The 27,706-nt window shown below is 45.9% G+C and overlaps 1 protein-coding gene across 3 annotated transcripts in view; it reads right to left on the reverse strand.

Annotated features, from left to right (window-relative positions):
- Positions 1 to 3,432: 3,432 nt before the first annotated feature.
- The window catches only part of PIK3AP1 (phosphoinositide-3-kinase adaptor protein 1), a 47,673-nt gene continuing 23,399 nt past the window's right edge, over positions 3,433 to 27,706 (reverse strand). For all 3 annotated transcript variants that reach the window (XM_028729007.2, XM_028729008.2, XM_077930674.1), the window contains 12 exons: positions 27,011 to 27,140; positions 25,518 to 25,714; positions 23,701 to 23,893; positions 19,765 to 19,845; positions 18,657 to 18,839; positions 16,485 to 16,550; positions 14,861 to 15,066; positions 11,599 to 11,671; positions 9,321 to 9,476; positions 8,524 to 8,594; positions 6,851 to 6,954; positions 3,433 to 4,368 (listed from right to left, as the gene is read on the reverse strand). In XM_028729007.2, coding sequence (XP_028584840.2) covers positions 4,299 to 4,368; positions 6,851 to 6,954; positions 8,524 to 8,594; positions 9,321 to 9,476; positions 11,599 to 11,671; positions 14,861 to 15,066; positions 16,485 to 16,550; positions 18,657 to 18,839; positions 19,765 to 19,845; positions 23,701 to 23,893; positions 25,518 to 25,714; positions 27,011 to 27,140 — 1,530 coding nt within the window. In that variant the 3' untranslated portion in view covers positions 3,433 to 4,298. The remainder of the gene's footprint in view (positions 4,369 to 6,850; positions 6,955 to 8,523; positions 8,595 to 9,320; positions 9,477 to 11,598; positions 11,672 to 14,860; positions 15,067 to 16,484; positions 16,551 to 18,656; positions 18,840 to 19,764; positions 19,846 to 23,700; positions 23,894 to 25,517; positions 25,715 to 27,010; positions 27,141 to 27,706) is intronic.

Here is a 27,706-nt window from a genome sequence, read left to right on the forward strand (position 1 = left end):
GCCATAGCAGGTGAGGGAGCAGACCAGACAAGCACACTGCAGGCACAGGGTCCAGGGGAACCTCAGTTGCCCCTGCTCCCACTACAGCATGTCAGGAAGAGTAAAAGGTGCTGACCCTCGACACCAGATGAAGAAAGCTTAGGAAACACTTCCACACAGGGGCACCTCCAGGCAATACAATATTGTGATTTTTTCCCCAGGAGAATGCAAGCTCCCTTTTCCACTATGCACTGGAAGCAGTTACTGCAGTGTAGCTCTTGAAGCTACTAGCTCTGCTTCCTTACTGGAGCTAACATTGTATGGCTCTCCCTCCTGGCTTTACTCTTCACATTCCTGCGCTTCTGGGAAAACCCCAGTCAGCCACAGAACATTTCCTTGTTGACTCAACAGACACCACACTCACACTGCTGATCATTCTCCCTCCTCCCCCTTACATGACTATAGCAAGTCAATTCATCAGTGCCTGGAGCAGTAACATAGATAGCAAACACTGCGGGAAAGGCACGCAGAAGCAGAGAGGACAATCTTTACCTAAGTCATACCCAGGAATGACCACTGGGAGGAGTGCAGAGAGAAGAAATGCCATGGTGTATCTGTATCTGCATCAGCACAACTGGACGCCTCCACCTGCCCCAGCTGCAACAAAACATGTCTCTCCTGTTTTGGTCTCTACAGCCACAGCAGGTGCTGTAATTCTCCCACGGTTTGACTTCACCTCCAAAGGCATACTCCTCCGTTGTCTCCTGAGACAGACAGGTGCCAAGAACGTACTCAGGGCAAGCCCGGCGAAATCAATGGACTTAATTGATTTAAATGGTTCTACATTGAGTGTGATTGGATCTCACCCATAGACTTACCTTCACATACACCTGACTGTAAAATATCCAAGATTTGCAAGATGGGAACTGGTGACGTAACATCCTGCCTGGGCATGTGTCTTTGCTGAGTTCAGGCATAGGCAAACTCATCCCTCCGGATGTTTTGGGACTACAATTCCCATCATCCCTGACCACTGGTCCTGTTAGATAGGGATCATGGAAGTTGTAGGCCAAAAACATCTGGAGGGCCGAGTTTACCTATGCCTGGCTTAGTTGCTACCTTTGCGAATGGGCAGTAAAGGTGGGGGAATGACTCACCCTCTTATTTCATAAAATTTATATACTGCTTGATTGTTTTAAAAAAGAAAGCCCTCAAAGTGGTTTTGTCCTCCACCTGGACAGGGGGAGAGGACAACCTAAGGTTGCAGTTTTGAAGGTTGAACTACTCTCTGGAAGAATCCTGTGGTACTGGTGGCCCCCTAGGAACCGAATGGAAAGTCAGCTGAGTGATTGGGTGAAATTATGGAAAGAAGGTTTAAAATTTACTGCATGCAATGCCCTAAAAGAGAATGTGATGAAAATGATGTATAGATAGTATATTACACCTGTCAAGTTAGCGAAAATGTATAAAGTCAGTAATAAATGTTGGAAATGTAAAGAAAAAGAGGGAACATTTTATCACATGTGGTGAGAATGTAAAAAGGTGAAATGCTTCTGGGAGATGATATATAATGAGTTGAAAAAAATGTTGAAATATACATTTATAAAGAAACCAGAAGCATTTCTATTGGGCATTGTGGGGAGTGACATAAATAGAAAGGAATGTAATTTCTTTTTATATGCAATAACAGCAGCAAGAATATTATTGGCCCAAAAATGGAAGCAAGAAGAGTTACCGATGATTGAAGAATGGAGGATGAAGTTAATGGACTATGCAGAATTAGATAAACTAACAGGAAGGATTTGAAACAGGCAAGACCAGAAATTCATGAAAGACTGGAGTAAATTTACGGACTATTTGAAAAGTAATTGTGAAGAACAGACGACGTTTGTAGGGTTGCAAGAAGTTTTGTGAGGAGTTATTATTAGAAGTATTGTAAAAATGGACAAGGGGGAGGATGATTTGTTAAGAGATGTAAAGGCAATATAAAGTTAAGAAATGCATAAGAAGTGGTTAAAACGGTGGCTCATCAGAGGTGCTGACGGAAGTCTCAAAAGATTGTATAAGTGATAAGTTTTGCGGTACATTTTATAATTTATATGTTAAAATTAATAAAAAATATTATTAAAAAAGGAACCGAATGGAAAGTCGTATCTGCTGGACTGTTAATGTTGTGAGCTGTCTCTCTTATGCTCAACTTGTGTATATGTGTAAACAAAACATTATATTACAGAAGAACCATCAGTCTCCAATGACCCGCATTCCAAGGAAACAGAACCCTGGGTGAACACAGCATCCCTAAAACTTCACACTGCTCAGCACGTGCTTAACAATATATTTGAAAACATATTGGTTTGTGCAAAAATATCTTAACCTGAAAAGGGCATTGCTTTTGTACCCTGGTTTGATACCAATGCCTCTCTTAGGATTCCAGGCATTGTACCCCCAACCTTAAACAGTAAATCCTCAAACCTTTTCAAGTCAGCTCTCCATCCAAAACTCACTTTCACCAACAACCACAAGCTAATGAGCAAACAGAGAGTAAAGGTAAAGGGACCCCTGACCATTAGATCCAGTCGTGACCAACTCTGGGGTTGCGGCGCTCATCTCGCTTTATTGGCTGAGGGAGCCGGCGTACAGCTTCCAGGTCGTGGCCAGCATGACCAAGCCGCTTCTGGTGAACCAGAGCAGCGCACGGAAACACCGTTTACCTTCCTGCCAGAGTGGTACCTATTTATCTACTTGCACTTTGACATGCTTTTGAACTGCTAGGTGGGCAGGAGCTGGGACCGAGCAACAGGAGCTCACCACGTCACGGGGATTCAAACTGCCAACCTTCTGATCGGCAAGTCCTAGGCTCTGTGGTTTAACCCACAGCGCCACCCGCGTCCCTAAACAGAGAGTAGGGATAGGCAAATCAGTCAGTTTGGTTTCTCTCAAGTTCTGATTTTCCCACTCATAAGTTCAGTTCATCACATTTTCACATCACCTCTTCCCAGTGTTCCTTTCCAGGCTAGCCTGGGATGATGGGGGCACACACTTTCTTTACAAATGCACTGGGGGTCCTTAGCTAAGGCACATTAAGCACGCACCACTCTAAGCAGCCATACTTCGTTTCCTCTTCCATATGTATTTTCCTCCAGGAAATTTGCTATGAAAGATATTCTGCACGGTGGTGTTTTTTGTTTTGTTAAACCTGATCTGAGGAGTTTGCTGTTGGAACAGACCCTGGAAAATAGTATCAGCTGAGATGGTCAGGTCAAAGGGCTCGGAAAATAAAGATCTGACTGCTGCAAGGTCTTAGTCTTCTCTAACTTCTCCAGAAGTGTTGTGCCTTTCCAGGGGTTTCTACCCGACTGTTGAGAATGCACATCTTAAACCTTTTAAGTCTGATCTGCTGCTTGCCTTCACAGACTGCCTCTAAAAAAAGAATTCGGACTCTGTAAAAAGAACTATGTTAAACATCTGTGCATAAACTTTATTGATATTCATAAATTATACAGAACCCAGGTTCCTTAACATCCACAGTTTGCTGGGTGGCTTTTGATAACATCACCACTGAATTAATACACACCAAGGCATGGACGAAGATTCCACAGAGGTCCTGTGTTCTAAGGCACAGGACTTAAAGTGCAAAACAATGCTCAATGTTTCCCTGTTATCTGAAAAAGCTACTTTAGGCACCAATTTGGTAGTCTGAAATATAAAATCATCATAAAACCAGTAATCTGCCTGCGCAGATTCCGAAGGAGTTACTCCATTGTGTACTGTGGCTGAGCTTCCACTGCACTGTGAGTGGGATTCAACAAAGCTTTACTTGAAGTACGCCCATTGAAATTTATGAAAATCGCTGAGTTAGGTCCATTAATTACAGTGGGTAATTAGAGTAAAGTAATACTTAGTTGAATACAGCCCTATGCCATCTCCAGTCTGCCTACCTGAAAGTGTAATTTGTTACCTCATTTGTAGATAAACAGAGAAAAAGGTCCACTTGTAGGTATTCCATTTTCACGTTGAGGGATTGCCACCTTTGATCTGGTGCTATTAAGAAGGATGAATCGCATAATCCTGAAGAAGCTCAGTGTGTACTTTCCTCTGCCGTAACCAGTTTGTTCTGAAAAGCCACGACTGCCAAGAGGACAGTCAAATTCTTGTTCTTTCCCTGCCCCCCTCGGTTTGGTTTTTCAAAGAAACCTGTGCCAAAATTATTCATTTGATGGGGCGGAGTGAGGAGAAAACCTTTGCTGGATATTCAATATTATTAAAAGTCAACCTTAAGAATAAACACCACGCATTTTCGTATTCAGCATCCTGAAGATTTAGCGCGGCATTTCACGACCTCTCGGTGGCACAGGGGGAGGAGGACAGAAGTTGTCACTGCTAAAAAGCCTACAGAAAAACATTTGAAAAGCAGAGCATAAGAATAGCTTTGGAATATTACACATGCCGAACTTCAAAGGCAAGGAAACAACAGAATGTCTTTGCGGTTTTTATGTGAATCACCAACTCAAAATTGAAACAGAAAAGCTATTATTAATATTCTTACTAATGATGTCAGTCTACATTTATTTATAAAAATATTTATATTCTACTAGTCATATAAACTATCAGACCAGCTTACAACTGTTTTACATAAAGCCATGCAATTAAAACCATATAAATGTTTGTTTTTAATTGCCAGAAAAAAGCTTGGCAACAGGGGCTTAAAGGTTACAACAGAAGGAGGCTGGATTGGTTTCTTGTTGCTGTCAAATGAGTCTTGCCAACTTAGGAGACAACCAATGGCACTCTTGCAGATGATCTCAGTGATTCAGCTGGGATGTAAGGGGTTAGGCAGTCCGCAAGAACCTAAGTTGTTCAGGGCATGGTAAATTAATACAAGGACCTTGAACCTGGGTCCATATTATCTGGGTAGCCTGTTCAGATGTCTTAACCATGGGGTCACATGTTCTCAACCAGAAGCTCTCATCAGGAGTCAGGCTGCAGCATCCTGTACCAGCTGGAGCTTTCAAACGAAGCCCAAGGCAGGTCCACATATTGCTGTAAGGGACCCCTGACCATTAGGTCGTCGTGGCCGACTCTGGGGTTGCGGCGCTCATCTTGCTTTATTGGCCAAGGGAGCCGGCGTACAGCTTCCGGGTCATGTGGCCAGCATGACTAAGCCGCTTCTGGCGAACCAGAGCAGAGCACGGAAACGCCATTTACCTCCCCGCCAGAACGGTACCTATTTATCTACTTGCACTTTGACGTGCTTTCGAACTGCTAGGTTGGCAGGAGCTGGGACCGAGCAACGGGAGCTCACCCCGTCACGGGGATTCGAACCACCAACCTTCTGATCGGCAAGTCCTAGGCTCTGTGGTTTAACCCACAGTGCCACCCGTGTCCCAAATTACATATTGCTGTAATGCAGCCTCAAAGATACCAACGCATGGGCCACAGTGGTCAGGCTCTCTCTGTCCAAGAACAGATGAAGCTGGCTCACCAGACAGAGCTGGTAAAAGGCACTCTTGGCTTCTGGGCCTCTAATAACAGAGATGAATCCAGGACCAGGAGTAACCCCAAGCTATACACTTTCTCCTTCAGAGGGAATGCGACCCCATTCAGAATGGGTAACTTGCCAATCTCCCAGACACGGGAACTACCAACCCAAAGAGCCTTTGTCTTTTCAGGATTCAAACAGTTTATTGGTCCACCACTGTATTCAGACACTGATCCTGAGCTTTCACCACCTCTCCCGTTTCAGACATTAGAGATAAATAGAGCTGTGTGTCATCAGTATACCGGTAATAATTTTATTATTTATACCCTGCCCATCTGGTTATTTAACATATAAATGTTAAGTAGTGCTAGGGAGAGGATAGTACCCTTTGAAACTACATAGCATATGATACTCTATAGAGTAACACAAACAAAAGAAACAGGCCCCTGCCCTGAGGTGCTTACAGTGTTGACAGGGGGGGGGCAGAGAAAGGGGGAAGAATGAGGGAGGCAAAGCATGGAAATGATATGAGCAAATCCGCTTATGCATACATGCAACTTCATTTCAAATTACGATAAAACTAGAGGACTAGGACAAAAGCTTTACAAAAAGTGGTTCAAATATAAAACTGGCTTTTACCTCATTGTGCAATTGGAATAAAAGTGAAAGAAATACTGAAAGAGATCACCTTACAGCAGCTATTCTTTTTATATCTGCACACTATTTATATCAGCACGCTAAATATTTTTACTGACGATACGGAAATGGCAAAACAACTGGCTTCCACGAGCCTTTTACATAAGTCGAATGGTTGCTTTATTTCCCCGAAGTTTCGATAGGCTCTAAATTGGCAAAATAAAAAGCGGGGGGGGGGGGGGCTGTGTTTTGTGTAAACATCCCTCCAATAGCTTCCTGTCTGCTCCTGGATCCAGCAGGACTTCATTGCCCTCCTTACCATCAAAACCCTCTATGACCTTGCCCCACTTACTTCTCAGACATCTGGTGGTTTCCTGCTCCTTGAAAGAAACTCTGCCCTTGCTGTCACTTATGCCTAGAACTCCCTCCCATAACACCTTTGTATGATTATCTCTCCTACTTCCTTCAGATCTTTCCTCAAAAACCATCTTTCCCGCAAAGCCTCTAGCAGGACCCTCTAGTTCCTATGCCTTACCATACCTCCATCTGTATTAGGCCTAAGCAGCTGTAACTGGAACAAAATAATAATCGCATAGTCTCTTGTTTATATCTGCCACCATCGCATTTCATCTCCCCCCCTCCATTTCTATCTTAGATTGTAAGCCCTTTGGGGCAGAGACCTGTCAAACCTGCTCTTGAGGTAGATGACAGTAGAAAGGTAACAATCATGATGATATTAATAACAGCAACAACAACCTGCTAGTAACTCGAGGGGGTATCCTTGGAGGTCTTGTAGATGGTCTGTCTGGCGGCTGGGGCCCAGGGTTGAAATTTCTCTTTACTTCTGGTATTTCATTATCCTACATAAAGATGTGAAAGTAAGCTTTCCCCGCAGCATTTCCTTGGAAAATACACAGCCACATTTGTGTGTGTGTGTGTGTGTGTGTGTGTGTGTGTGTTTTCCCAAGCACAATTCAAAGTGTTGGTTCGGACCTAAAAGGCTTAGGCCCTGTATACCTGAAAGAGCGTCTCCACCCTCATCGTTCAGCCGGACACTGAGATCCAGCTCCAAGGGCCTTCCGGTGGTTCCCACACTGCAAGAAGTGAGGTTACAGGGAACCAGGCAGAGGGCCTTGGTAGTTGCACCTGCCCTGTAGAACGCCCTCCCGTCAGATGTCAAGGAGATAAATAACTACAGTGGTACCTCAGGTTAATTACTTAATTCGTTCCGGAGGTCTGTTCTTAACCTGAAACTGTTCTTAACCTGAAGCACCACTTTAGCTAATGGGGCCTCCGGCTGCTGCTGCGCCGCCGGAGCCCGATTTCTGTTCTTATCCTGAAGCAAAGTTCTTAACCTGAAGCACTATTTCTGGGTTAGCAGAGTGTGTAACCTGAAGCGTATGTAACCCGAGGTACCACTGTATCTGACTTTTAGAAGACATCTGAAGGCAACCCTGTTTAGGGAAGCTTTAAATGTTTGATGTCTTACTGTGTTTTAATTTGTTGGAAGCTGCCCAGAGTGGCTGGGAAAACCCAGTCAGATGGGTGGCATAATAATAATAATAATAATAATAATAATAATAATAATAATAATAATACACACACATATTTGCATTGCCTAGGACTATGCTAGATCTGCCTTCAGGCCTTTTTCTATGAATGAATCAGTGTGCTACACAACACAGAACGCTGCCTTAAACCAAGCCAGACTACGGCTCTATAATTAAGTACTTTGGAACTACCTCGTCATCTAACTAGTTCATTGATTTTTAAGTTTTATATACTGCCTATGGATATGCAAAGCATTAGCACAGTAATCTGAAACAGAACAAACGGGGGCAAGGGGCACCCTGTGGTCCTTAGTCCTCTGGTTGATGGCAAAGGCCAGGGTGGGTTTCTCTTCAACTTTGCAGCCCCAGAGCTCCTGGCATTAGGAACAGTGTATTATTTCAGGCACGGTAGGGCTTATCACGACCCCACACCCTGGTCCTTCTCATGTGGATCCTGGGAGACAAGAGTGCAATTCTGCCAAAGCAGTCTTTTTCGTTTTCAGTTCCCTTCAGCGAAGCCTTCCAGTGTCACCACAGCATCAACAGGCCCGGCTTGGTGCCTCAAATTAACTCTTCCCGCTACTCCTTTATCAAGTTCTGTGCCAGGGTTGGGGGACCTGTGGCCCTGCAGGTACGGTTGTTGGGCTCCAACTCCTATCAGCCCCAGCCAGAATGCCCAATGGGCAAGGATGATGGGAGTTGTAGTCCCAACGCCTCATCACTGCTCTATGCGGCCTTTCAGTCATGTATTCTAAGCCCACAGTCAAGAGGCTACTGTTTGTACACTGAAACATGCATTTCTGTAGCTTTAGTGAGGGATCAGGCCAGAGCAGTTGCGCAAGTTTGTTAAGAGAGAAAATTTCCAGTGAGAAGTGTTACCTCGTTGTCTCCATCCATCCCACTGCTGGCACTCAGTATACTTCGTGTACTGGATCGGTTGCTTGAACTACCTGGTTAGATGAGGAAACAAGCCCAGTTAGGGATTTTCAAGCATTTCATAAAGTGTCCACACATTCATGTTTTCTTGTGAGGAACCACCTTCCAATCCTTTCCCCTGGCCCTGAAACCACCATTCCGCTTATTCCTATAATTTCTGAATTAGGGAAGAGCTCTGTATCAAGTTATTTCTTCTTACCTCTCGGTTTCTTTTTCATTTTGTGTCATGTGTCTGTTAGATTGTGAACCTTTAGGCAGGGACTGAATTATCTTTCAATATGTGTACAGTGCTTAGAGAATTGCATGTACTGAGAAACAGGCTTTATACATGTTTATCAAAGAGGGAAGGCTTTTCTCATTCCCCTTGGAACAGCGTCAAAGAGGTGTGGAATTCTGCACCAGTAAATTAAATTATTGCTATTGGATAAAACTGCAGTGTGGTGACACTCAAACTTTTGCCGATTAGCAAAAGGAAAACAAGGAAGTAATACATGTTTTATGTTTGGTTATCTGAATCTGTGGCGTGTATAGCGAGGTTTGGGTACTAATTCCTCATGTTTGGATAAGTGAATTTTTGCATAGGAAACATTCATAAAGCGTATAAACAGACTGAGCAGTAAGTTCAGTGACGTCCCAGCATTGGCTGGGAAAGCAACAACTGCTAAGTGCTCCATCCTTAACGACTCGAAATCCAAAGCATCCTCACCTCTCCCTAGATGGCTTCCTGGCTGTTTACTTACTAGTAGTACTTGAGGCACTTTCTGTTTTCCAGTCCCCTCGCCTGATTTCTTTAATTGGTTGGTAGAGGTTTTTCCGAGGATGAGCTTCATAAATGCTACACTCCGGTTTCTTGGGGATGTTCTGAGAATGGCCAACAGGGACAGTGATTTCCAAATCTAGGAAGAAAAAGCCAGGAGTCAAGGCAAGGCAAGGCAACTTATTATTACTATTAAGGTAAAGGTAAAGGGACCCCTGACCATTAGGTCCAGTCATGACCGACTCTGGGGTTGCGGCGCTCATCTCGCTTTATTGGCCGAGGGAGCCGGCGTACAGCTTCTGGGTCATGTGGCCAGCATGACTAAGCCGCTTCTGGCGAACCAGAGCAGCGCATGGAAACGCCGTTTACCTTCCCGCCAGAGTGGTACCTATTTATCTACTTGCACTTTGACGTGCTTTCCAACTGCTAGGTTGGCAGGAGCAGGGACCGAGCAACGGGAGCTCATTATTAAAACACATTTATTCAAAAATTACACTTCAGCTTTGTCCCTTTGGCAGTGGGCAAAACCTTTTCAAACTGGAAGTTATGCCTCGTTGCTCATCTAGTACCTTCCTTGGCATCGGCAAATAAAATTCTGATTCTCCCCCAAACAAGGTAATCCCTCCTGCACTTTGGAAATCCGTGCATAGGGCTGCTTGGATTTTCCACTGATGTCTCTTCTCCGCCCTCACCGATTCTGTTCAAGTAAAGGATCCCTGGATGGTTTAAGCCAGTCAAAGGCAACTACAGTGGTGCCTCGCAAGACGAAATTAATCCGTTCCGCGAGTCTCTTCGTCTTGCGAAGCACGGCTATTAGCGGCTTAGTGGCTATTAACGGCTATTAACGGCTTAGTGGCTTTAAGAAAAAGGAAACAAACTCGCAAGAACTCTCGTCTTGCGAAGCAAGCCCATAGGGAAATTCGTCTTGCGGAGGCACCACTTCAAAAAACGGAAAACCCTTTCGTCTAGCGAGTTTTTCGTCTTGCGAGGCATTCGTCTTGCGGGGCACCACTGTATGGGGTTGCGGCGCTCATCTTGCTTCAGGCCGAAGGAGCCGGCGTTTGTCGGCAGTTTTCCGGGTGATGTGGCCAGCATGACTTAAACCGCTTCTGGCACAACAGAACACCGTGACGGAAGCCAGAGCTCACAAAAACGGCGTTTACCTTCCCACCGCAGTGGCACCTATTTATCTACTTGCACTGGAGTGCTTTTGAACTGCTAGGTTGGCAGAAGCTGGGACAGAGCAACGGGAGCTCACCCCATTGCACAGATTCGAACCGTGGACCTTCTGATCAGCAAGCCTAAGAGGCTCAGTGGTTTAGACCACAGCGTCACCCACATCCCCTTCAGTAATACAACAGGCAAAATTGGCATCTAGTAGGCACATCCCTGTAGTTACAATAGCCACCGCTGCACCAGTCCAAACCATACTTTTCCCACCAGTGTCTTGCTATCATAAATGATGGCATTTGATGAGCTACAACGCCAGTGAAAAGAACATAATGTTAACCAGTTGCTATTTGGGCAGTCTTGGTATGCTTGTGCACATACAGCCTCAGATATTCTTGCCCTCTGTGTGTCAAATGACAGTAACCACAGAAGTAAGGTTATGTTTTGCCTCGAGTCTTTATCGTAGTCTTTTCGTTCACAACCTTGTTTGCGTCCCAGGTCTTTCACAAAAATGTATACATCAACTTAGAATTTATGGGAGTTGTTTAGCCTTCTGAAATGTAAAGACTGTACTAAAGTAACAAAAAATGAGTTATTGAGAGAACACCCGTTTACCAGTGATGGTTTCAGGTTTGCTCCCACATTTGAGGCTCTTCAGATTGCTGGGGCCAGTTTTGTTTTTGCCTCAAAAGCCTCACAATCAGACCAAAGTCAAAAGAGGTTAGAAAACCAACTAGAAAACCATTACAACAGAGTGTACCATGGGCTAACTAAACAAATGCACAAGTGGAACTACTTCTGCTTTTGCACTGTGACTTCCCCCTGCCCTTGTGCAGGCTCCATAATGCCCCCAAATCTGCTGTGGAGGGTTGGGAAAAACCCCTAAGAGATTTAGGCAGAGCACAGGGGGAGGAGGGGGGGGAATGCCCTGCTGTGCAAGAGGAAGTTGTTCCGCTCATGCAAAGTAGTACTTAGCAAAATGTTGCGTACAACCCCTTAGCTCCACCACACTTGGCTACAGACCAGAAGGAGTGGGAGACGTCCAACTGCTGCAGTTTTCAGCATGGTCACCAATTAGTCAAGCCCTTTACCTGCATGTTTGCCAGCCTTTTGCTTCTCAATTTGCCGCCGAGTGATGCTGTCGCGTAATCTTTTCAGGTTTTCCTGGAAACGCAAAATGTTATTTTCAAGGATCTGAACAAACATGGACAACTATTAATAATGGTTTGCAAAACTGGCAAGATCTAACTGAATCCAAGGTGGATAATCCCATTTCTTCTACAAATACGTAGGCCTCACCGTGTAAGATTTTAGGAAAGAGATTCTAGTGATCATGAAGCAAGATTTAACTACCGTATTTTTTGCACCATAACACTCACTTTTTTCCTCCTAGAAAGTAAGGGGAAATGTCTGTGCGTGTTATGGAGGGAATGCCTACGGGTGGCATGCCTACGGATTTTCCTCCTCTAAAAACTATGTGCGTGTTATGGTCGGGTGTGTGTTATAGAGCGAAAAATACGGTAATTATCAGCAATTCTCCATAGCTTCCAGTCCATGTTGTTCTGATCTTATAAACTGATTGCCCTGTCATGCACTTTTTTGTGAGTCCTCCTAGCTATGACTCCATAGGGGCTGAAGGTATTTCAGGAGGAAACGCAGGAAATACTTGTGTAGCTGATGAAGTTTGACCCACGTTCAACACGCAATCAATAGCAAAATGAGTTTTGCAGCAATTTGGTGTGGTTAACCAAGATTGTGTTACATACAGTGGTGCCTCGCAAGACGAAATTAATTCGTTCCACGAGTTTTTTCTTCTTGCGAGTTTTTCGTCTTGCGAAGCACAGTTTCCCATAGGAATGCATTGAAAATCAATTAATGCGTTCCTAGGGAAACCGCCTTCAGACCAGGTCCGGGGACAGTCTGTCCCCCGACCTCTTCTGAAGGCTGGGTGGGGGGGACAAGGGCTTTTCTTCCCACCGCCAGCCTTCAGTAGGCTGTTCTGAAGGCTGGCGGTAGGAAGAAAAGCCCTTCTCCCCCCACCGGACTTCAAAAGAGCTGCGGGAAGTCCGGAGGGGGTCCAAGGGATTCCCTCACTGCCGCCTGCGTTTAAAAGGACTCTGGGGAAAGCAGCGAAGCGCGCTGCTTTCCCCGAGCGCTTCTAAAGGTGGGCGGCGGTGAGGGAATCCCTTGGACCCCCGCCGGACTTCCCGAAGCTCTTTTGAAGTCCGGCGAGGGTCCAAGGGATTCCCCCCCCCAGCCGCCCGCGTTTAAAAGCACTCCGGGGAAAGCAACAAAGCGTGCCGCGCTTTGCTGCTTTCCCCGGAGTGCTTTTAAAGGTGGGCGGTGGGGAGGGAATCCCTTGGACCCCCCAGACTTCCCGCAGCTCTTTTGAAGTCCGGCGAGGGTCCAAGGGATTCCCCCCCCCCAGCCGCCCGCGTTTAAAAGCACTCCGGGGAAAGCAACAAAGCGCGCCGCGCTTTGCTGCTTTCCCCGGAGTGCTTTTAAAGGTGGGCGGTGGGGAGGGAATCCCTTGGACCCCCCGGACTTCCCGCAGCTCTTTTGAAGTCCGGCGAGGGTCCAAGGGATTCCCCCCCCCCAGCCGCCCGCGTTTAAAAGCACTCCGGGGAAAGCAACAAAGCGCGCCGCGCTTTGCTGCTTTCCCCGGAGTGCTTTTAAAGGCGGGGGCTGGGAGGGAATCCCAAGGACCCCCGCCGGACTTCCCGCAGCTCTTTTGAAGTCCGGCGAGGGTCCAAGGGATTCCCCCCCCCCAGCCGCCCGCGTTTAAAAGCACTCCGGGGAAAGCAACAAAGCGCGCCGCCCGGCATGGTCCCGATGGCGGGGGCGGGGGGAGGCGTTCCCGCCCGCCCCCGGCATCGGGGCATGGTCCCGATGGCGGGCGGCGGGGGGAGGCGTTCCCGCCCGCCGCCCGGCATTGGGGCATCGTTCCGAAGCCCGCCGGCGGCGGGAGGAGCTGTCCCCGCCCCGCCGCCAGCCTTCGGAGGAGGTCCGAGGACAGCGGGGAAGACGCGCTGCGCTTCCCCGCTGTCCCGGAGATTTCCCTATGGGCTGTCGTCTTGCGAAGCAAGCCCATAGGGAAATTCGTTTTGCGAAGCGCCTCCAAAACGGAAAACCCTTTCGTCTAGCGGGTTTTCCGTCTTGCGAGGCGTTCGTCTTGCGAGGTACCACTGTACTCCAAATATTCCCTCTTTCCAACCATTTCTGATTATTAGCAAAGACTCCAATATGGGCACAACATCTGGCTTCTCTCTTATGTAAAGGTAAAGGGACCCCTGACCATTAGGTCCAGTCATGGCCGACTCTGGGGTTGCGGCGCTCATCTCGCTTTATTGGCCGAGGGAGCCGGCGTACAGCTTCTGGGTCATGTGGCCACATGACTAAGCCGCTTCTGGCGAACCAGAGCAGCGCACGGAAACACCGTTTACCTTTCCGCCAGAGCAGTACCTATTTATCTACTTGCACTTTGACGTGCTTTCGAACTGCTAGGTTGGCAGGAGCAGGGACTGAGCAACGGGAGCTCACCCCGTCGCGGGGATTTGAACCGCCGACCTTCTGATCGGCAAGTCCTAGGCTCTGTGGTTTAACCCACAGCGCCACCCACGTCCCATGGCTTCTCTCTTAGCCTATACCAATTTGCATATTTTTAAAAACAAGACCACCCATCAGAGTGGCTTCAAAGACAAGGCTACAGTACAGCTGGGTACTATGGGCTTGTTTGTACAAGGGAGATGTTTGGGATGGTTAGGGATGATGACATTTCCAAGGGCTTGAAACGCAGGCTCCCTCCTCGCAGACTGGTCAGCTCTAATGCAAGTTGGACAATGTCCTCTTTGAGCTTGCCGTGAGTTTAATTGGGGCTCCTGCCCTACATACCATATTTGCAACTGGAGCAGCAGAGCAGAAGCCCTCAGCTGTGAAGAGCTGTCATCCATTTGACAGGGAGGGGAAATCTACTAACTGGACTCTGTCAGGATTCCTTGCAAATCCCCTCAGGTTCTTGTGAGGAACGCTTGCAAAACTCAAGATCGTTTTTGAGGTGGAGAGGGTCCGTCCATCCCTAGATATTGTCCTCATTGTCCTTTTTGTTAAAGACACTAAGATGTTTTAGTTTCCAGCTGCTACAAGTTGAAACCACTGCCCACTTGCCCTGCATTCTGAATTCCACTATGCCAACTTATGGAAAGGCACAGAAGAGAAAACAGCAGCTTTTTACCTTTCCCAGCAATGACAACAGAAAGACAAAGAATGACCAAAGTGTGGTATGTGGTAGGGTAGACTCAGTAATGCTGTTGCTTTTTATATTTCCCAGTGAAAAGCACTTTTTGCCTTACACACCTGCTGAAAGCGAAATGATTCCGACCGCTTTTTCTGATTCAGCTGCCACTCCTTGAAACAAAGGACAGCTTCATCTACAGTGAGCATCCCCAGTTTCACTTGCTCCTGTAAAGTGATGAGTTGCCGTTGGCCTGGGGTTTTCATCCCAGCAAACGGGTCATATATACTGGTTTGTGGCTGAGCCTTTGGATCTCTGTCTGCTTGCTCTGGAACGGAAACAAAGGAAACACTTGGAAAATATCATCAGAACTCCTATTAGAATAAACAAGTTCCGCTTTAAATACTGAAATACTAAATAAGGTGGGAAACAATGTGTAATAGAAAAAGAAGCATGAAATTAGGTTAAAGGCGTGTGGAAGAAAGTAATAGAAATGGAAAGAAATTGCAACTGAGTAGATTGGAAGTCTAACACAAAGGTGGGGTGAGGGGTGGTGGATGGTGATGGGGAAAGGAATTATCTGTGGGACTGAGTGTAGGTATGTTTGAATATTTTTAAGGATTGTATGAAACGTATGTGTCAGGGAACTGCCATCAGTGCCGGAGGGAGAGAGCAAGCTCCAGAGGGATCCCAGAGAGCGTCCCGGGATTGGGAGAGGCAGCCCATCTTCTGGGGAAGGGAATCAGCGTAGCTCCAGTGGAGAAGGGGGGCAGATGGGGGAATCAGCGAGGCGGTCACATGACTCCTTGCCGGGGACCAGCGGGGAGAGGAAGGGTCCTCCGCTGCCCTACGCCATCCTTGCGCAGAAGGCTTCCGCGCAGGGAGAGTAGGAGGAGACTGGGCGTCAAAGAGCTTCTTTGCTGGAAGAAGTTTAAGAAACGCCCACTGACGGATTCTGCCAGCGATTGAGACAGCCACGGGTGAGTGGCTGTCCGGACAGGCAAGGTTCACTCAGGCAACCCAGCCAGGTGTTGGCACAGGCTTACGCACGAGCAACCCCTAGAACCATTACAGTATGTTTGTATGCTTGTATATTCGCAATATGTGTGTATGAATGCTGAATTATTTTAACAATAAAAACTTTTCAAAAAAAGAGAGGAAAATATCACTTTTTTAAAAAACAAAACTCTGCTAGATGTGTCATGTGGTTCAGTTCAGGGACGGTGTTTGAAAAGGGCTGAGGGGCTGCCGGCTCTGCAGGCAAGGGGTGACATAACTGGGCCTGTGAGGCTCGGGGTGTGTTCCCCCACAGGGGAGCCACACAAAGAATGTTGTTGGTCAAGGGAGCCGTGGACTCAAAAAGGTTGAAAACTTCTGCTTCCAAAAGTATATTTTAAGGGAACACCTAGAGCAGTGTTCCCCAACCTTGGGCCTCCAGCTGTTTTTGGACTACAACTCCCATCATCCCTCGCTAGCAAGACCAGTGGTCAAGGATGATGGGAATTGTAGTCCAAAAACAGCTGGAGGCCCAAGGTTGGGGAACACTGACCTAGAGCGCATCATTGCTTTTCTAATCCAATTGCTTTTGCTACTGCCAGCCCACTCACTTCTCTTACTTATTCCACTACAGCAATTTGCACAGCTCATCTATACTTAATATGGTAAGTGATATTAACCACGAATGGAAGTCACACCCAAGAATTAGCCTGTCAGGCAATGGGAAGAGTCGCTACAACTCCAACTTACCTTTCCTAATATTGCCTGTAGACACGTAGAGGTTCCCAGGTTTCTCCTGGTGCTTTCCTGCAAAAACTAAACAGTGGCAAGCTATTTAAGGCATGAGACAATTCGGCAGATCCAGACCAAACTCCAGTCAATGCAACTATTAGGAGAAATCCCATTCTAAGCAAAAACAACAACAACAGACCCGAAACTCTTGAGTTAGCTGATCTGCAGATCAGTGTGGGAATCAGCCTGCCAAATTCCATTGGTCTATAGACAACACAGTAAGACAGATGCTATACTCATCAACGTTGCCATGTGTTGCCAACACTGACTTAATAATGAATACTATTGCAGTCTATGAAAATCTGAATGACAGAACATACTGAAGACTGCTATGTTTAAAGGAAAAGGAATGGGATGGGATGTACCAGCATTGTGATTTGCAATTTGAAAATTCTAGAAGCTGATTTAAAAATAATAATCAAAGGTTTCACATGAAAGAAGGCCATATTAGAAAGAAACATAATTCCTGCCATTGCTGCTTGCTTCTCATTTTAGGGTGGCGCCCAAACGCTGCTATGGTGGCATCTTGCATTTCTATGGGGAATTCTGATTTTTGCCCAGGGAACATTTCAAAATTTAGTGTTTGATTTTCATTTACTTTTTAGAATTAAAAAAAATAAATCTGTAAACTGGGCTATAAAACAGGATTTACATATTCTGAATAACTGAATGAATGAATGGCTTCTCCAATGAGAACACAGAAATCACCTAGCAAGGCAATGAGAAGGTGGTTCTAGAGTAGGGTTGCCATATTTCAAGCGGCGAAAATCCAGACACAAAAAGTTTTTGAGCATTCTTTTTAGGGCAATCGTCCGATAGCCCCTCCTCCACCGCCACCAAGCCTGGGCCGCACCCACCAGAGCCAAAGTCTGAACCAGAGATACCTGCACACAATTTGTTTTATATAAACCCCCCCCCCCCAAATCCAGGACATTTGCTTTAGATTGCAAAATTCCCTCCAGATGGGCATGTAGGACCCCCAAAAGAGCATGTACGGGAATTGCTGGAATATTCTAGAGGAGAGCCTAGATCAGCACTTCAGATGCTGTTTCTGCTGTTCAAACACTACTTCTGACTGGCTCTGGAAAATCTCACAAGACAAAATCTGGAAATCTCAAATAGATAAAAAGGAACTAGGTTCGCATAACCAGGTTCGCCTCATTTCTTTTCAATCCGCAAGAATGGGCATGTTGCAGACTGGGTCACCCTCTCAGGCCCCAGCAAAGTGCCCTCATTCCTCCCACGCTTGGGCCCTGACACAAGGAGGTTCTGGATCATATAAACAGGTTTGTTCTCTCCATGAGTTCCTCCCAGCAATGAACCTAACTGTGGCATTGCACGTTCCTGGAGGCGGTCGCATGTTGGCTGTTAGTTGCCTGGACAGGCCGAAATAATGGGAGATCACTTCTGTTTCCCTTTTATTTTCATTCCTTTGGTATTTGGCAAATATGTTGTTGGGACCCGGAAGACTAGACAAAACCTCTTTTAAAAAATGAGAAGCATAATTCTTTGAACTCAACTATAAGCATACAAGCTGTGAGTTTTCCTATCCTAGGCTGTATAAAAGGTAAAGGTAAAGGTACCCCTGACCATTAGGTCCAATCGCAGACGACTCTGGGGTTGCGGTGCTCATCTCGCTCTATTGGCCGAGGGAGCCGGCGTTTGTCCGCAGACAGCTTCCGGGTCATGCGGCTAGCATGACTAAGCTGCTTCTGGTGAACCAGAGCAGTGCACGGAAACACCGTTTACCTTCCCGCCAGAGCGGTACCTACTTATCTACTTGCACTTTGATGTGCTTTCCAACTGCTAGGTGGCAGGAGCTGGGACCGAGCAACGGGAGCTCACTCCGTCATGGGGATTCGATCCGCCGGCCTTCTGAACAGCAAGCCCTAGGCTCTGTGGTTTAGACCACAGCGCCACCTGTGTCCCTTCCTAGGCTGTACAGCCTACAGCAAAGATGGAGAATCTGTGGTCCTCTTGACGTTGCTCTGCAACTCCCATCATGGATGACCACTGACTTGGGATGATGGGAGCTGACGTCCAACAACATATGGGGGACCAGAGGTCCCTCATTCCCTCGCTACAGGCTTTTGCAAAACAATGTTGAGATAATTCTGCTTCCTCAGTCACCTTTATAGATGTATGATTCTTTGTCCTGTGGTTTAGTGGAGGGATCAGGTCTCGGAACAGGGACAGGTGGCCTATTGACCAATTCCTGAGGGAAACTGTCCTGTTCCACCGTGTGATAGAGTTCTTCATCTTCACAATCATGGTATATATCCTCTTTCGGTTCTGGTACATCCATGCTCACACCTAGAAAACAAACTCATAATTAGAAAGGGGGAAACTCATGCAGAGTGAAGCAACTGTGTGCATTTAAGTTTTACATAACTTGTAGAGTGTGGGGTGGAGAGAGCTTTTATATATCTTACGTTAGTCTGAATATTTTTGTTTTGTTGGCTATAGAGTCATTGAGGGAATCTCTAATATTGGACCCGCTGTATTTGAACATATCTACCCCTGCATCACTCTGAACGAAAGCCAAGGATTGCCTTGACGTGTCATTTGAACCCGGGTTCATGGGTAAGCTGTCTCCATGCTGATGATGAGCTTTGACCAAGAACAAGCCTTGGCTACAGCTTGCAGTTAGTGATAAGATTTGTTGTTGTTAATAAAATTTGTATCTCCTCCTTCATCTGAAGATCCCAGGGCGGTTCACAACATGAAAATACAAAATATGAATACAAAATACATAATATATCAAAAACAAAACAATAACACCCTCCCACAAATGTATTTAAAAGGCCATAGAATGCTAATCAGCAAAAGGCCTGGTTGAAGAGAATTGTTCTCACCTGGCACCTAAAGACATGCAGAAGAAGAAGAAGAGTTTGGATTTGATATCCCGCTTTAACACTACCCTAAGGAGTCTCAAAGCGCCTAACATCCTCCTTTCCCTTCCTCCCCGACAACAAACACTCTGTGAGGTGAGTGGGGCTGAGAGACTTCAAAGAAGTGTGACTAGCCCAAGGTCACCCAGCAGCTGCATGTGGAGGAGCGGAGACGCGAACCCGGTTCACCAGATTACGAGACTACCGCTCTTAACCACTACACCAGCCTTCCTGGGGAGAGCCTTCCACAAACTGGGAGCTACTGCAGAAAAGGCTCTCTCTCATATTGCTATCCTCCAGATCTCTTCATAGGGAGATCTTAACTCTGAGCCTCTGCATATGCTCACCTTCTAAGAACTTGCGCATCATATAGGCCTTTGTTGTCCGTGCGGAGGAGCTGCTAGTCTCCGACTGAAGCATTTCTACGTCTGAAAACAACAACGGACAAACATCATCCACTGGGTTCTTGGAAAATCTTCTCTCATCAGCATCTAAGAACAACTGAGACATGACTCCTATTGACAGCTGCTGAAAGGGGAAAGCTGCTCAAAAGGCTCCACGGCACTGCAAATTAAGGCTGAAATGGGTGAAACTGACTCCTCCACCACCCATGTGAACGAACCCACTCGCGTGGGGAGTTCCCGTTGCGGCACCGCAGCTCTTGATTTTGTTTTGGATGGGGTAGTACTTCCATCTGGGGAAAAGCCAGGTTTGCAGTATGAGGGTTCTCCTGCATTCCGTGTTGCATCAGGATGCTGAGATAGTGGCTGTGCACAGCTTAGGCTGCTGAGCTGTGCATGTTGCTGAAAAGTCAGGTCTGGCTATGATAGCACATGCCCTAGTGACACCCAGATCCAGAATGGATTATTATTGCAATGTGCTCTGCATGGGGCTACTTGTGAAGAGTCTTTTGACACTCCCACTGGTCCAGGATGTGGTAGCAAGAGTCTTAGTCAGCACTGTCTACTCTCGAGGGATATAAATTTAATTAATATAGGCCTAGGACCCTCGTACCTACAGGACCGCCTCTCCCGGTATGCCCCACGGAGAGCCTCAAGGTCCATAAATAGCAACACCCTAGTGGTCCCGGGCCCTCAGGAAGTTAATTAGCTTCAACCAGAGCCAGGGCCTTTTCAACTCTGGCTCCGGCCTGGTGGAACGCTCTGCCTCATGAGACCAGGGCCCTGCAGGATCTGATTTCTTTCCGCAGGGCCTGTAAGACAGAGTTGTTCCGCCTGGCCTTTGGCTTGGAGCCAATTTGATTCCCTCCCTCCCTCTCTTTCTTTTTCCTTTTTCCTTTCTCCTCCTGTGATGAGGCTGCATTTTAATATTTTAATGTTTCAATATTTTAATGTTGTATTTTAATCTTGTTTTTAAGTTGTATTCATTCAACTTGTTTTTATTATTGCTTGTTAGCCGCCCTGAGCCTGGCCTTGGCTGGGGAGGGCGGGGTATAAATAAAAATTATTATTATTATTATTATTATTATTATTATTAAGATCTGGTAGCAAAGTCCTTCTCTGTGTCCCACCAATGATGGAGGTGCAGTTGGCTGCGATGATAGGAAGGACTTCCTTGATGGCTGCACCCAGACTGTACAAAACCTTGCCCTGCTAGGTTTATCTTGCCCACTCCCTTGCCATTTCTGGTGAAAATGTGCTGAGCCTGTCTTGATATTGCTGTTTTATCCTGGAACATAGTACAAGCCACTGCAAGCCACTCTGAGTAATGCAAATAAATAAATAATCCAGTGGTAAGGTGAGTCATTTCCTCATACCTACCAAACAAATTCATTCAGAGGCCACGATCTGAAAATTCTTTGTTCTAATTTCCAATGTTGTGTGCATTTGGACTTGAAACAAGGTTAGAACATTCTGTGTTTGAGCTCCTCTGCGTGATACCCTGCCACATTAGGTACAGCCAGACCCAGTTTATTTACTGATTTTTGCAATGCACTTCCTTTCAATCTGAGTAATTTACCAGTCCAAGAGAAGCTGTTAATTGACACTGGTTTTGTTCAGATCTTTTTTGTTTCTTTGCCTTTTTGGATAATGCTTTCAATGTATTTTGCATGGTACAGAAGATACATTTTGAGAAAACAATTGTTACAACAGTAAACAACAATTAACTTGTTCTGATAAAATGCTTTGTCTAGATCTTGATCAGGCATAGGAGGAAGGAGACGTTTCATTCTACTTACAGCAATACATGGTGGCAGCCATGACAGACTCTTTAGTCTGCCCTTTAATATCTAAATTTAGCTTAGTGGATAAGGAGTCCAAGTTCGATTTATTAAGCTCATGTAAACTGAAGGAATTCTGAATCTCCATAGGAATGGCTTGTTAAACCATGGAAATGTATATGAATTCTGTAGGTGATTCTGAACCATTTGTGGAATAGATACATTGATTATTACAGATATGTTGATACTAACTCTAAAGCCAGACGCACTTCCAACATTCTCTAATTCAGGAGTGGCCAATGTGGTGCTGTAAGGCTATAGCTGTTCTGAAAGCATCCCAAACAAATAAAAAACTGCCAGTGTCTGCTTTTAGTTAAAATAATACATAAAGGTCCGTATTGTTAAAGCTATGGTTTTCCCAGTAGTGATGTATGGAAGTGAGAGCTGGGCCACAAAGAAGACTGATCGCCGAAGAATTGATGCTTTTGAATTATGGTGCTGGAGGAGACTCTTGAGAGTCCCATGGACTGCAAGAAGATCAAACCTATCCATTCTGAAGGAAATCAGCCCTGAGTGCTCACTGGACGGACAGATCGTGAAGCTGAGGCTCCAATACTTTGGCCACCTCATGAGAAGAGAAGACTCCCTGGAAAAGACCCTGATGTTGGGAAAGATGGAGGGCACAAGAAGAAGGGGACGACAGAGGACAAGATGGTTGGACAGTGTTCTCGAAGCTACCAACATGAGTTTGACCAAACTGCGGGAGGCAGTGGAAGACAGGAGTGCCTGGCGTGCTCTGGTTCATGGGGTCACGAAGAGTCGGACACGACTAAACTACTAAACAACAACAAAATATATAATGCCCTCACTGGTCCATGGCATTACAGCTGTATCTTTTAAAAGAATGCTGTTCAATTTCCAACATTCATATTAGGATTCTAGTCATGCCCTCAGCAACACCCATGAGCAGTCAGATCATATCTCTGGGACAATAATGGAACCTTGAGTTTATGAGATCAGGGAAACGGATTCCAGAATTAGATCAATCCTTTTGGAAATTAGAATAAGATGCACACTTACTTATCTTTCCACATACTTAAGGCTCTCCAGGTGTCATTTAAGTTGATCTCTGGCTACACCTATTTAGCAACCTGCCTCAGTAACATCAGGGCTGGCCCAAGACATTTTGCTGCCTGAGGCAAAGGACAAGAAGGCACCTTTTCCCCTTTGGAGGAGGCAGTTAAGAGAAATAAAGAAGAGAACCAAGAGATTAAAAGGGATCAAGAAAGAATGAAAACACAGAAACTCAAGAGAATATACTTGATAATATTGCACTTCTGAAATTAAAACAAAAACGCTATGTCTGAGAGGCATTCCAGAGCATCAGAATGAACAAATCAGGGTCTTAATCATAGAACATCAATCTAAACTCTTGGAGATGGAGGAGGAAGAGCTGAATAAAGAGATAGATAAAGTTTTCAGAGTAAAGTCTCCATATGCCAAAGCTAAAAAACTGCCAGGGGACTTTTTGGTGATATTTAATACAAGAAGTATCAGAGACTACATTCTCCAAGCCTATTTCCAAAAATCACTACAAACAGAGGAACAAAGAATTATCATCTTAAAGGAGATCCCCAGAAGGTTACTGAAAAAGGGACCAACTACAGATTCTTGATGGAAGCACTGAATAAGTGTTCCATTCCGCTGGGAATACCGTTCCCCTATAAGGGTAAAGAAACACAAAGATGTGTCGAGTCTATGTCTCAATTGCCTAACGGTAGGGCCGCAAGCTTATTTCTAACTTTCTTTTGTAGTATGTAATTTAGAACATATGAAGCCCCCTGTTAAGATTACTCCCCCTGATCAAAAGGCTTTGAGGTCTTGGAAGTTTGAATTTGTTGCTAAGATTATAGTCACTTCTCTGTCAGAGATGAGCTATGGGCAACAGCCTGAGATGAGATGAGCCAAGGAAATAGAAAGCTGTCAGACCAGAGGGCAAACCGGGGGGCATTTTGACTCAGCGCTACTTTACGGATGCTGTTCTCTCCTACGGCGTCATATAAACGTGGAGCTTAAGAGCAAGAGGGAAGACTATACATACACAAGTCCTCTGTAGTAGCACCAGGAACCAAGCCAGCCATGGATTCGTAGAGCTCCTCATCACAGCCAGGGTTGAGAGAGCATTTCATCAGCAGGTCACTGGAAAGGTGAGCCATGGACTCATAAACAGAATCATCTTCCTCGCCCTGCATCAGCTGTTCCTTTATGTGGCTTTTCAGCAAGTCTGCTGTCTCCTAGAAGGCGAAGAAAGAAAATCAACAGACCCACCGAGGCAGGGGTGGTGGTGGTGAATGCCATTGAATCAATCTAAGAACGTGCCCATGTAATCAATCTGAAACATGACCCCTCCTACCACACTTGAGTCTTTATTTGCAGTGGAGCATTCATGGCAGGGCAGAACTTTGGGGTGGAAGTCAGCAGAATGAGCAGAAAGACCACCACACAGGGGAGCAGGCTAGTTTTACTGCATTTTGTTCACTAACTGACGCCCACAACATTTCGTCAACTCTTTTAAACGTTTAGAGACAGAGCCCCTACACAATCATCAGCTAGCCACTTTTTGAAACACATACAAGCAAATTTACCCTTTTCCTTTGCAGTCACGCACCTCTAAACTTCATGAAACGGCAAGGTGGGTGAGTTGGTGTTAAATCATTATTTTACTTCATTTTGCTTTTGGCACTTTCTACCCTCTAGGGTTGGTGTGCGCATTTGCCCTGATTCTGTAAAAACCGCAACCCCTCCCCAGAGGATGGCTCTCTTTCCCACATTAAGGTTCCTCACTGCCCATTATATGTGGAAAAGGAAAAATGTCACAAGTGATGCTAAATCAGGAACTATCATGTCTATGCAGAGAATGACATTCAGAGAAGAGGGTGGGGCTCCTGAAAAGGCCTAAGCCACACATTAAATCTTTAAAGCATTCCTGTCTCAGAAATTCCAGAAAGGCCTAAGCCACACATTAAATCTTTAAAGCATTCCTGTCTCAGAAATTCCAGAAAAGCAGAGCAAAAAGGTGCTGTTACCTTTCACCTCTGCCACTGATCCACAGAGACACCAACCTGCCTGTCTCCCACTGACAAATCCACTCTGCTTCTGCATGTGCTTTCTCTATCTACTTGAAGATCTGTTCAACATTGTTCACAGGTGTTATTTTTCCTCCTACAAACACTGAAGTGTGCCAATATCTCCAGGCCCTAATTTCACAAGTATCACCTACCCTATCAATTACTCTAGATCAGGCATAGGCAAACTCGGCCCTCCAGATGTTTTGGGACTACAACTCCCATCATCCCTAGCTAACAGGACCAGTGGTCAGGGATGATGGGAGTTGTAGTCCCAAAACATCTGGAGGGCCGAGTTTGCCTATGCCTGATCTAGATTCTAGAGTAGTGTTTCCCAAACTTGGGTCTCCAGCTGCTTTTGGACTACAACTCCCATCATCCCTGATCACTGGTCTTGCTAGCTAGAGATGATGGGAGTTGTAGCCCAAAAAACCAGCTCAAGACCCATGTTTGGGAAACATGGTTCTAGAGTAATTTGTAGAAGGGGGTGCTGGGAGTTTTCTCCTTCAGGTTATTATTTTGCTGTCAGAAAGGAATCATACATGTGAGCTAGAGAACTTTAAGTAAAATGCATCTTCAACTTCTGGAGAATTGGGGAAGGGGACCCACATTCAAATACTAGTATCACTTTCTGAAGGAATAAAACGGCAGCAATCGAATTCTTGCCCCTGCAGTGCAGTTTCTATGTGAGACACCACCCTAAGCAGTGTGAAGATTCAGGAGTCCTCGCACTGAGGTACCCCCTCTCCACCATCCTGACAACAGGGAATGGAAGGGCAACAGCCCCTCTTACCACATATTCATCAATGAACTGCCGGAGATCTTTGAAGCCCTCATTCTCTGCAATGTTGTTGGGATAGTGACCATATTTGTTGGCAACACTGTAAGCCTGTAGGGCCCCTGGGCACGAAAGCAAGAGGGCAGTGAGGTTCTTCAGACCATATTTAGCAGAAAAGTGCAGCAGAGTTGGCAGCTCTTCATCCCTCTGGCCTGATAAGAAAGAAGAAAACAGGCATGCAAGACGAGTTACTTTTTTTAGTTTTACTCACGGATGATAAATTCAGCAGTTCTCAGTCGTTATGCTATCTCGGAGCTAGTGTCGTGCCCAAACCTCCGATTTCTCAGAAGTTTCCTTCCCAGGTGAAAGAAGCTTTTATTTTTTTCTACCCTAATCGCAAGGTGCATTAGAACCTTGGACCTTTTGGACCAGCAGCCCAGGTCATTATATACAATCACCCCATGGACCAACTTTCACAGATGAGTGGGGCACCCACCTGTTCATCATCTAACATCAAGGTGACATCAGGTGATGGACAGGAGGGTGGTCCTGTTCTCCTCAGCTGACGTCTAGGGGTGGAGGTGGGGATCTGCCTCCTCATTGGCTGCTCCCAGACTTTGGAACTCCCTTCCTAGAGAAATAAGATTGGTTCCCTCCTTGTTGCCCATCCTCCCTGGTGAAAGCTTTCTAGTTCTAACAGGCCTTTGGGAACTGACTGTTTTTAAGGTAAGAGCTGGCGCTATGATATTTTCATTGAAATGGGGTGTGGGTGTGGGTGTAAACAGTCGTACCTTGGTCCTCAAACACCTTGTGATTCGAACGTTTTAGCTCCCGAACACCACAAACCCAGAAGTGAGTGTTCCAGTTTGCGGACGTTTTTTGGAAGCTGAACTTCCGATGCGGCTTTTGTGGCTTCCAACTGAGTGCAGGAAGCTCCTGCAGCCAATCAGAAGCCGTGCCTTGGTTTTAGAATGTTTTCAGAAGTTGAATGGACTTCCAGAATGGATTACGTTCGAGAACCAAGATACGACTCTATACTATTAGTGTTTAATTGTTTTTTCATTATTGATTTCTTTTCTCTGTTTTTAGCTGTTTTTACTTTAGTTGCAAGCTGATGTCAGGGGTAAAGGTGCAAGTTCATGTCAGGGGTAAAGGCAGGATTTAAATAAATATAATAAAACAACAACAACATCCAGAACATTCCCTGCAGAGAAGGCACTGATGAGCAGGATTTAAAACACACCCAGCAGCCGATGAGCCAGGGGGCTAAATTCTGATGTTTAACCCTTCCAGAGCACACTTGCCTCTAGAAGCAGATGTGTTACTCTCAAATGTTTGTGTTGAGCTGAGAACAAGACAGCTTGACCAAACCCTCTATCCTATACTACCTTGTATCGTGTGGGATGGTCAAACACGTCAAACTGGCATTTCCTCTCTTTTTTTATTCCTACTATTGTACTGTGCCTTTTCACAGAACACAATAACTTTCAAACCACCACCACACTTACATGCAACGTCTTCTTCCTCTAGCTGGTTGATCCCTAATAGGTGCATACCACTCGCAGGAAGGTTCTTTTTCATTGACTCTGTCAGGATTTTGTCTAGTGCTTCTGTGTTGTAAGGGATTATTTTAAATGCCTGGATGAAAGGAAGGAACCCGTTCATATCAGATTATTTCGGCCAGACAGTATGTTTTAATATATCAAGAGTTCATCCATCACCTGAAAATCTCAAGAACAGAAGTCATCCCCTTCTGGCAGTGGCGTAGCGTGGGTTGTCAGCACCCGGGGCAAGGCAAGTAATTTGCACCCCCTAACCCGTGAATTTGCGCCCCCTAAGCTGTGGATTTGCCCTAACCCCAGATGTTGCGCCAGGTGCGGCCGGCCCCCCCTGCCCCCCCACGCTACGCCACTGCCTTCTGGGGAACTGTTTACCCACATTCAAAGGCACACCTGATATTTAAGCAAAGGTGCCACAATACTGATTGCACCATTGTCCATCTAGAGCAGCCTTTGCCAAACTGATGCTTTCCAGATGTATCGGGCTACAGCTCTTACCACAACTGTGCTGGATGAGGTTGATCAGAATTGTACTCTGATACTTCTGGGAGGCCACTGCACTGGCGAAAGCTATTCCAGAGTCTCCCCATATGAATCAACCCTGCGCTTATCATGTGAGGCCTTTCTCTGTGTCCCCATTCCTTG

The sequence above is a fragment of the Podarcis muralis genome, chromosome 6, assembly GCF_964188315.1.
Source record: "Podarcis muralis chromosome 6, rPodMur119.hap1.1, whole genome shotgun sequence".
Taxonomy (NCBI): Eukaryota; Metazoa; Chordata; class Lepidosauria; order Squamata; family Lacertidae; genus Podarcis; species Podarcis muralis.